Source organism: Strix aluco, chromosome 1 (genome assembly GCF_031877795.1).
Source record: "Strix aluco isolate bStrAlu1 chromosome 1, bStrAlu1.hap1, whole genome shotgun sequence".
Taxonomy (NCBI): domain Eukaryota; kingdom Metazoa; phylum Chordata; class Aves; order Strigiformes; family Strigidae; genus Strix; species Strix aluco.
In genome coordinates, this window is record NC_133931.1 from 151934525 (window position 1) to 151944045 (window position 9521).

Here is a 9521-nt window from a genome sequence, read left to right on the forward strand (position 1 = left end):
ACAGACAGCAGGGTACCCAGGCGGACCTTGGTGAGCAGTAAGCTTGGAGGAGACCCTCTCCGGTCTGGGAATTGTTGCTGCCGTAGGAGGTGGCAAGACAGGCTGCTGCCCTAGTCCCGGCATGTCCCGCATCTGGCACCTAGTCTCCAAAAGCCCTTCGGTCCCTCGGGGGATTCACGGGGAATAGGCTTGGTGTATTGGTGCTGCCGGCTGCTGCGGGGGGATACGGGGAGTGTCACAGCTGCCAGGGTCTGCGAGAGGTTGGAAGTTGAGCATCCCGTGTCCCTCCTAGCTTCAATCCTTACAAAGCATTTGTACAATCCCTTCAAATGGAATATGATAGGGAATGTATTTTTATTCTTGTCAATTCCAAGCTATGGAGAAGAATGTCGAATGCTCTCCTTCCAGAGCAGATGGCTGGAATCCGGACAACATGAGTGCATGCAAAACTTCTGCAGGAACTAAAATACGCCTCGCTTCCCTCTTATCCCACTGTTGCATCCACCTGAATCATTAAAAGGTGACCCTGCCCCCTCATCCAATGGACCCCCGTTCTTAGGAGCCATGAGTGTTTTCTAAGGCTCGCAGCTGTTTGCATAATGCTGCTGCTGCCCGTAGTGGGGGTAGGCGTTTTCACCCAAGATCCTCTTAGGAAAAGAACTGTTTCGAAAGAGGAAAGCACCAAACGAGTGCCGGAAAGCATGAAACCTTACAGTGTGGCCGCATGATGGCACCAACATCTTAAGAACTGAAGGGAAGCGTGTGTACCAGTCCACTGTACTTGTTAGATGTTAACTCTTTGGTCACTAGGGCAGATCCTAAACACTAAACAATTTTATGTGTCGTGGTTTTAACGACGTTTTGTATGCTTATTTATTTTAAAAACAATCTTCTAGGATCAGAGTGAGTTGTGTGAGACAGTGCTTTTCCCATTTGTAGAAATAAACTAAACCAAATGTAATGACAACTAAACAAGCATATTTATTATTAGATTATTAATGACAAGCAGTTAAGAACACTGGAGTTATCTTGATGGTCCTGTGTGATCTGATGATGCTGGTTCTTAATCCGCTTGTAAAACCCTGAATTTGTCCTGCCTGCTCTTTCAGCATCACAGCAACCTGTTATGAAGAGGAATTTGTCTTCCTCTTTCATTCTTCTGGGCTATTCTAAAAAAAAGAAAGAAATGGGGGGGGAAGGATCGAGAAGAGAAGTCTAACACACTAAAGTTCACCAACTTTAATGGATTGTATAATACAAAATATTATTACAATCTATTAGCAGAGTCCTTAATTGAGTGCACCAGCAGTGCTACCCAATACTGTGTTTTCTATTATCTCCTTGAATGTGGGTCACCGTTCGCTACAGTAGCTGAATTCTGGCTTGTTCTCATTCACTGAAGTGTGGTCCCTTCTCAGTGAAGTGGTAGAAACTCTCGATAAGCTGCTGACTCACTGGGCCACCAGGCTTGAGGTTCCACCTCTTCCCTTCGAAAGCTGCTTGTGGCTTGGGAAGATCCATGCTGTAGAAGAGAGCACTGCAAAGGATCGGGGCTGCTTTGTGACATGCCTCTCAGAAAGCTTGTCAGTGTGCTCATGAACATTTGGTTGCTGTGATTTGCTCCTGCAGAGCTGGTCAAGATACATACCCTGCCTGGCATCAAAGCCCTCCAGAGAAAGTAACTTCTTAAAGGCAAGGTGTCTTAAGGGCCAAATGAAAGTTCTTGTCAAAAGCAGAATAAAATACAAAAAATATTTTCACAAAGATATTTTAGAAGGAAAAAAAATGCAGCCTATCTAGAAATTACTGCATATAGCTTCCTATCTCTTTAAAAAAATAAATGCATATATTTGCCATTTTATGCTGAAATTACATGATTTCTGCTTATAGTGATATAGTTACCTGTTTTAAAAGAATATACAATGTCCAGAAAGTAACTGGTGCATAGGTCTTAAAAAAAGAGTATGCAGCTGAAAACCTTGTAAACTAGAAGGTATAGTACACTTCTATTATACTTCCTATATGGATCTAGTCCAAAAGTGATGCTTCATATGACAAAACTGAATAACTTAAACCAAGTAGTCCGATAAGCAAAGATTTCCCTATTTCACTTCCTGCTTTCACAAGCACTTGACAATGTAAAATCTCTTTGGGGCTGTTTGAAACATTTGCTTCTTTGAAAATATTATTTAAAAGGCTATCTAGAGGAGTTGGGAAACAGAAATTACCCTTCTGGATAAGAACAGTAATCAAAATATTCACTTTTAATTTCCTGTCTCCACAGAGTTGTCCAAAACCTTGTGTTAGGGGAAGTGTAAGAAATGCTAGAAAGGACAACTTGGCCTAAATCAATTAATAGCATGATTATGGTATGATCTTAAGCACCTGAGTATCCCCATATTTCATGTTTTCTATGTGTTGCAGTGCTTTGCAGGATCTGAGCTTTAAGGGGAAGCCCAGTCATATTTGACCATCAGCCTTACTAATTATGGAAGCTTTTGCTCTCTGTAGAACTCGTAAATGGCAGAAAAAAACCATTGTCATAGCCCCCAAATGATACCTCTTCTAAAACAAAAAAGAGATGCTCTATGTCCTTGACTCTGTAGAACAGAGAATTTTTTTACTTATGGATATGTTTTGATAACTTAAATGTCTATAGCCTATGCTTATCTCTAAAAACATCTGGGTCAACACCGCTCAGACATCATTTTCACACCTCTAACGCTGCTGTGGTTTTGCAGCCATTGCGACTGCATTCATTTCATATTTTAAAGTTTCTCTCTTATGTAGGCTATAAAAATGACAAGCAAAATCACCTCACTAAAAAGCTAAAACCCTGTTGACTCGTTGTCCACATTTGATCTAATCTGGTTAAAGCTTCATGTGCAATACTTTATTTTTAAAATATAGTAAACACATTGATTTTCTAATCAATGATAGATCATTATATTGGCTTTTTAGTATGAATAGCATATAAACCATCAGTTGATTAAAAGAGAGCCTTCTGAAATATCAAACTCTCTACTCAGATATCAACACCTGGTAGTTAAAACTATTATGAGAAAGATTGAAGAGGTTGGTACTCAACCATACGCAAAGGAAAATATACTTTGAAATATCAGTTTCTTCTACATGTGTAAAATTTTCCCATACCACTTGTAAAGATTCTGCATCACAGGCCTCAGTAATTTAACATTATTTACAGAGATACACAAGGATGGCTAGTAAAAGATGTGGCTGAGACTGAGTTTAAATGAGATATCTTGTGTGCAGTGCAGTCAAGAGATGTTTCCAAAGAACCAGTGTCAATTTCTAACCTCTAGTTCACTTCAAAAAATCAGTTTATGAACCTGCTAGCTTAGTCTGTGTGGTTTGGGGCCCTATAGTACAAAACTATGCTTTTACATTTACAAAAAAAGAGAACACTTTTTTTCCCTACAGAATCCCATGTTAGCATATCTAGGTAGCTAATTTGATAAATCCTTTTCATTTATGTACAAATACCCAAATGTGTGAGCAAATACAAGCTTTGGTAAATATGCAATCTGTGACCTTTCGCAGCTGCCTTAGAGCCAATATCCAGAGCAGATATTCTGCAGGCTTTCATCACAGACTTGATTTCACAAAAGTCAATTCCACTTTTTCTCTAGACACAAATTACAATGCAGCAGAAACTTCTTGTTCTCCAGTAGATTGTGTGTAGGTGGAGCTAGCTCGTTCAGCTGTGTCAACATAGAAAACGGGACAAAATTTAGAGAAGTGGAATGCAATCTGCTTTCTGAAAAAGTTACGAAGATACTTCCTAAATTTTTCTCCAGCAAAGGCATAAATTACAGGGTTGATACAACAGTGAATCATCGAGATTGTTTCTGTCACTTGGATTGCTTTGTGAAGTTGACCATTGCCTTCACAAGTAGTGATAGAAAATGCACCTTGGAAATCACGCAAGAGAAGGCAAACGTTATATGGTGCCCAGAAAAAAAAGTACACAATCATGATGATAAAAATAAGCCTGACTGCTTTATGTTTCTTCTCATTCCTACATTGCAGTAATGTCTTTATAATTTGCGTGTAACTGCATATCATAATGAACATTGGAATAACAAGTCCCAGAATGTTCATTTTTAAGGTCAGAAATTGCTTCCATACATTTCTCTGGTCTGATGGATAATGAGCACTGCAAGTATAACGTGAACTTTCCTTTTGAGTTTTGTGAAATACTATCCCAGGAACAGAAATCAAAATAGCAACAACCCAAGTGGCAACGCTGGCGAGGATGCCGTAGGTAACTGTCCTAGCTTTTAAAGCAAACACTGCATGCACTATGGCCAGATACCTGTCTAGGGTCAACAGGATTATGAAAAAGATGCCGCTATAGAAGCCAAGGAGGTAGACGCCTGAGAGAATTCTACACAGCGCCTCCCCAAAAATCCAGTCGTGAACAGCGTAATAAGCCCAAAAAGGGAGAGAAAATACAAACAGCAAATCAGAAATTGCCAAATTGAGCAGGTAGATGTCAGTCATACTCTTCAATCTCTTGTATTTGACCAGGATAAGGACAACAAGCATGTTGCCTGTGAGGCCAAATATCACCACCAAAGAATAAAGCGGTGGCAAAAGTTTTGCTGCAAAGTGCTTTTCCTCAGTTCCCATGCATGGCGCTGAATCACCGTAGTCAAATTCTGTTGTCAGTGACCAGTCGTCTATGTCCGTGGTATTGTTTTCCATGGTGTCTTGGTCTGGAAAGGAAGAAAAGGATGGTAAACTAGAGGAAACCCCAGGCTTGGCAGTGAGGGGAATGAAACATACTGATGTCCTCATCTGGAACGCCTTTTGCTGTTGAGCACCTAAGCATTACTACGTCAAGGTGTGGAAGAGAATGAAATTGCAGAGCTCCCAGGAAGCCCATCTGTATACCTGTGAAGTCACATTGCTGCACGTTGGAAGCATGCTGTGCGTCGTTTCCTACATGTATGCTGTCTGGTGCATTTTTCCTCCTCAGCAGAGCCTGTCATCTGCCTGACCCAACCAGAAGCCAAGGAATGATGAATTACTCTGAGCAGTGGGTAGTTTGGGGCTGTTGTGCTCAGCAGTGGCTTTCCAAAGGGGTGGAGAGACCCAGCAAGGCAGCAACGGGGGGGCACAGCGGCTGGCACGCAGAGCGTAGCCATGCCTCTCCTTGGGACCTGGCCACCTTCTCATCGTGCCAGCCTGTACTGTAGCCCTCACCCAAGGAGCACCAGGCACTGGCAAGGTGTAAACCGGTGCCTGCAAAGGTGCTGTGGCACGGATGAAACAAATTGACTGCCACTTGTTCGGGTTGTTCATGACTTCCTGGGAGCCTTGACGCCTATGGGAATCCGGCCACTGGAGGCGTAGGGATGACCTAGGCTGTGCTGTACTGAACATACCCACCTGGTGGACCTGCTGCCCTGGGTGTTGCAGAGCAGGAAATTGTCAGCGTTGGTCTGGGTCAAAATGGCAAATGCTGTGTCCTTTCCAGAGGCTGGGTCAGGCGTAGGCCAGGGAAGCGTGCTGCTTCTAGATAGCTCTGGAATGAAAACAGTGCACAATCCTGTAGAAAGAACAGATGGGCAAACACCTTGGCAAATGGCATAAAAGATGACAGTTGCTGTCAGTGTGGCCTATAGCACCTGTATCTGTTGTGGCATCCTCCTGTCAATTGAAAGACCTCCCGAGTGCTCGGGGATGAAAGAAGTTGTGATTCCTTGTTTCAGTAGCTGCTTTAGCAGCCGTGATTCAGGACCTCCAAAGTCTAGACTGGCTCAGTGTCTTGGAGGGGGCACAAAGGTGAAAGGCAGATACGGCCATCGCTATGAGTGTGCACTAACAGTTCCACATGTGCAGCGGTTGTTTGACATCGTCCCTCATCCTTTTCTAGCCAGCATTTCCAGTGAGGTGACACAGTAATTGAGGAAGCGCAAGAGTTGCCAAAACTCCAGTTTTGGTCTGGGAACTGTCAGAGGGAGTGGGCTTCCCTTGCAAGAAGGTAAGAAGGTGTCACAGCCTGGGAGGTAAGTGTGCAGCAGAGCTGTGAAAGCCCTCAGGCAAGGGGTTTCTCTATAGTGGGAGCAGGTAAAGGCTTGTGACTTTGCTATCAGCCCTTCCTGTCACCCAACCCTTCCCTGTTCCCCAGTCCCAGGTAGGACTGCGAGCCAGATGCAGAAGTGAAGCTTTGTGTAATCTGGTCTCTGAAAAGTTGAGGAGAACTGTCTTCTCACAGACCCCCGGAGAGAATGGAAGTATTCCTTCGTGTCCTGTGTGAAGCCAGGAAAAGGCTTTTGTGAAGACAGGTGTCAGGGGGACCAAATATGCTTCCTGGTCACTTAGTGGGGAAGTGAAATCAATGTGTTTGGTAGCCACTCAAATAGAGCTCTTTGGTGCCTGGTGAAAGGGCTGCTCTTCCTTCCTGTGTCAGCAGGACTGCTTTTATCAGGCATTTCATGGCAGATTGGTGGCTGTTCATAGCACGTTGATGGTTTTCAAATCTGCATTTCCCTGGCAATTTAACACCTGTTCTCTTGACAGAGGCCACAGACTGCTCCCGACACAGAAGGCTTCAGGTAGTGCATCTGCCCCAACTTGTGCTGTGATCCCTGACCGCTCATGTAGTGCAGGTCCTGCGTACAGCCCCACCATGCACTTACTTTCTTCAATGGCGAGGTCTACCCTGTGTGATTGCAGGTGTCTTTTGCAGAGATCACATTCTCAAAACCACCACTTCATTCTCTCTGCACTTGAGTTCTGCAAGATGAGATGTAACTGAAGAAATTCAGCCCGTGGCTGGAGTGACACAGGGGCAGGCCCCCAGTCTGGTTTTTTTAGAAGCTCATAGTGGTCCATTCTGATTTACAGGCTATGAATTCCGTGAAGTGTCTCACACTAGTTGTGTCATCTGGACAAAACTGTTCAGGTGAAAGGACTATTTTCTGCTGTCAGTACAGATCGGTGAAAATGCCATTGTCCTTATTTTAATTTGTGTTAAAGTGGTTAACTTAGCTAAACCTAAGCTGAGGTCTTGAGCAAGGGACTGGCTCCTAGGTCTTTGACCTTGCTAGTTCCTGTGACCTTAAAAATGAGGATCTGTGTCTCTCCTGAGCTGCCAGCTCCTGATGGAGATTCTTATGTTGCACTGTGCAGATACAAATCTGCCCCAGAAGAAGGAAGCTCTTTTGGAGCAAAATCTGCACATTGTAAACAAAAAGAGGTGGTGTTTTGCAAAACTTTTTCCCACCCCTTCCCCAAGTTCTTCCTGAATGTGGCTGTCAGCTCTGCTCCTAAGAATATCAAGAATGAGAATATCCATGTTCAGATATTACTTTGGCATGTTGATTATAGCATGAAGTTTTCTTCTGGAGAACAAGAGAAAATTGGCAGGTTTTAACAGTTTGGGTCTCAGCTTTGCCTAGATAGAATTTCTTGGGAAAAAAATAAGTGCTGTCAAACTCCTCAAAGACTGGCTTTCAGGAAGCTCTGGCAATCTCTGTGAAACAGTTTTTTCCACAGCCGTACTAACTACATAGTTATTAGAATTCTGAGATAATGGTTTTGTTGGTAAAGGAAGTGGCTGTGGCTCAGGTGTGTTGACAGTAAATATGCGGATTTTAAAGTATCTAAGGGTTTACACTTCTTAAATAGTTTCAGCAACTGTTTTAGGAAAAAAAAAAGCACCTTTATAAAACACTCTTTGGGCCAAAACATTAACTTATTTCAAAACATGACAAGACTTGGGCACTGCGTAAATATCTAATATTCCCTGCAGCTAGATCTGTTAGATCTATGTGGCATGCCCTGACAGTACAAGTCCTGGTACTGCATATAGCTAAATATCCCCGTTTCTGATGTGTCAGTCAGCCATGCTGTATACTGGGATTATGGGATGAGGGACTGGCTGCAACACAGAGCCAGACCCAGCATGTCCTGTCTTGATCATTTTTCACCTGCATGATGCTTATGCATACACATGGGTGTGAAAAACACCTGGGTCATAAACCCAGAGTGGGATTTTATGACTATGTGATTGATAGGTTTCATGCAAATATTATTGCAAAATGGTGCCTCTATGTTATTGTGGTAATTCTTTTCGTGACATCCCTTTCTTCCTGCTAACTGCTCAGTGCCTTCCTTCCTTTACCTTCTTGGAATGACAATCTCATCTTCCCTGCACGTTATCTTCTGCCTTTCAACCCTTTTTGTGTGTTTAAATTGTGGTCTTCCCTCTGAGCAGTTAATTGTGCTGACTGAGCCCCGTTCCTCTAGCCTAGCCTTTGCTTCAGAAGCCTCTCTCTGCAAAAATACTTACTACCCTGAACTGTGTATAGTATCCAGCACATGCTGACAATGGAAACTACAGATACTAATTTAGAAACCAGAACAAGGAATTGTAAGTGGTTTTGTGCTTTATCCTATAATCTCACGGTTTTAGAAAACAGTGGTGGCCACTGGCTAGAATGCTTCACTGGGTTAATTGACCTGGGTTGTTTACCTAATTAGAGATAATATGACTGGGCTTATGTTGCCTGATCATTAGGAGAAAAACCCAAAGATAATCCTGAAAGATCTCTGAAGAAAAGATATTTCAGAAAGAGGTCTATATAATTTTGAATACAGTTTAGATAAATGCAATATTTCTAGAAAACTGCAATCTGCTATACAAATTCTGTTGCTCTAGTTGAGACTAGCAGTCATGCAGTTTTCAAGAGAAAAGCTCTCCATAGAAAAGCTGAGCAAACTCGTGTCACTGTTTCATTCTGAGTTTCAGGTCAGAGCTCTCTGGTTTTAAAGAGGCAAAGATTTTATTAAAGTGAGTTTCAGTTCATTTGCCCAGTGCTATAAAATAGTAGCAATTAAAAAGGTGTAGTAAATGGAAGTAAAATAAGCTATGCTGCATGTAAATACGTTTCATGAGACAGAGTGTTTAAAATACAACACCAGATTTTCTGTAGTCATCCTGTGAGAAGAATAAGTACTCTACACTCAAATAAGGTGTTTTGTCTTTGCAGTAACAGTTTTAAAATCCAGATTTCCATCATTATAGATCATCTTCAGAGAAAAAATCAGAGAAGCATACTCCATTATATTTCTTACTTAGATCAATCTCTAGAGATTTATTTCTTTGCTTACCTGGATCCTCTGTTCAAGTCTTCTAATGGTTCTGTCCTTTAAAAATAGTGCATTCCATTTAACATATCCTATGCATTTCCCCACAGTAATTTTTAAAGATGAGTAAACTGGCAAGATTCCACAAGTATTTTTCACCTCAGGCATTAGACTACCTAAGCAACTACTGAATGTTAAAAAAAAAAAAAAAGAAAAAAAGAAGCAAAGCAAAGATGACTTACCATATATCTTATGGTGCAAGTGATGGCTTGGATTATTACACCAAAAGCAATGCTAAACCGATGTGTCAGTCACAAGAAGAAGGTCAAAAACACCTCTTCCTGCATGAAGAAGGATGTATCAGTTTGAAAACTTCTAGCAAACAAATCTGTTTTCATTTA

At 42.1% G+C, this 9521-nt stretch overlaps 1 protein-coding gene across 3 annotated transcripts; it reads right to left on the minus strand.

Moving 5' to 3' along the window:
* Window positions 1-1223: 1223 nt before the first annotated feature.
* Window positions 1224-9521, minus strand: LOC141930017 (C-C chemokine receptor type 5-like). 3 transcript variants are annotated; one of them, XM_074840271.1, is made up of 3 exons: window positions 9363-9521; window positions 5416-5551; window positions 1224-4739 (listed from the first exon to the last, which is right to left on the minus strand). In XM_074840271.1, exon 3 carries the CDS (start codon window positions 4726-4728, stop codon window positions 3658-3660), a length of 1071 nt encoding a protein of 356 aa, XP_074696372.1. In that variant the 5' UTR covers window positions 4729-4739; window positions 5416-5551; window positions 9363-9521; the 3' UTR covers window positions 1224-3657. The 3 variants fall into 3 exon arrangements, with proteins under 3 accessions (XP_074696372.1, XP_074696371.1, XP_074696381.1); XM_074840270.1 differs by having other exon boundaries at window positions 5416-5575; XM_074840280.1 differs by lacking the exon at window positions 5416-5551.

Excerpts from the sequence above, each read along its gene's own strand:
- LOC141930017 (XM_074840280.1), bottom strand. The coding sequence starts at position 4,728 with ATGGAAAACAATACCACGGACATAGACGACTGGTCACTGACAACAGAA.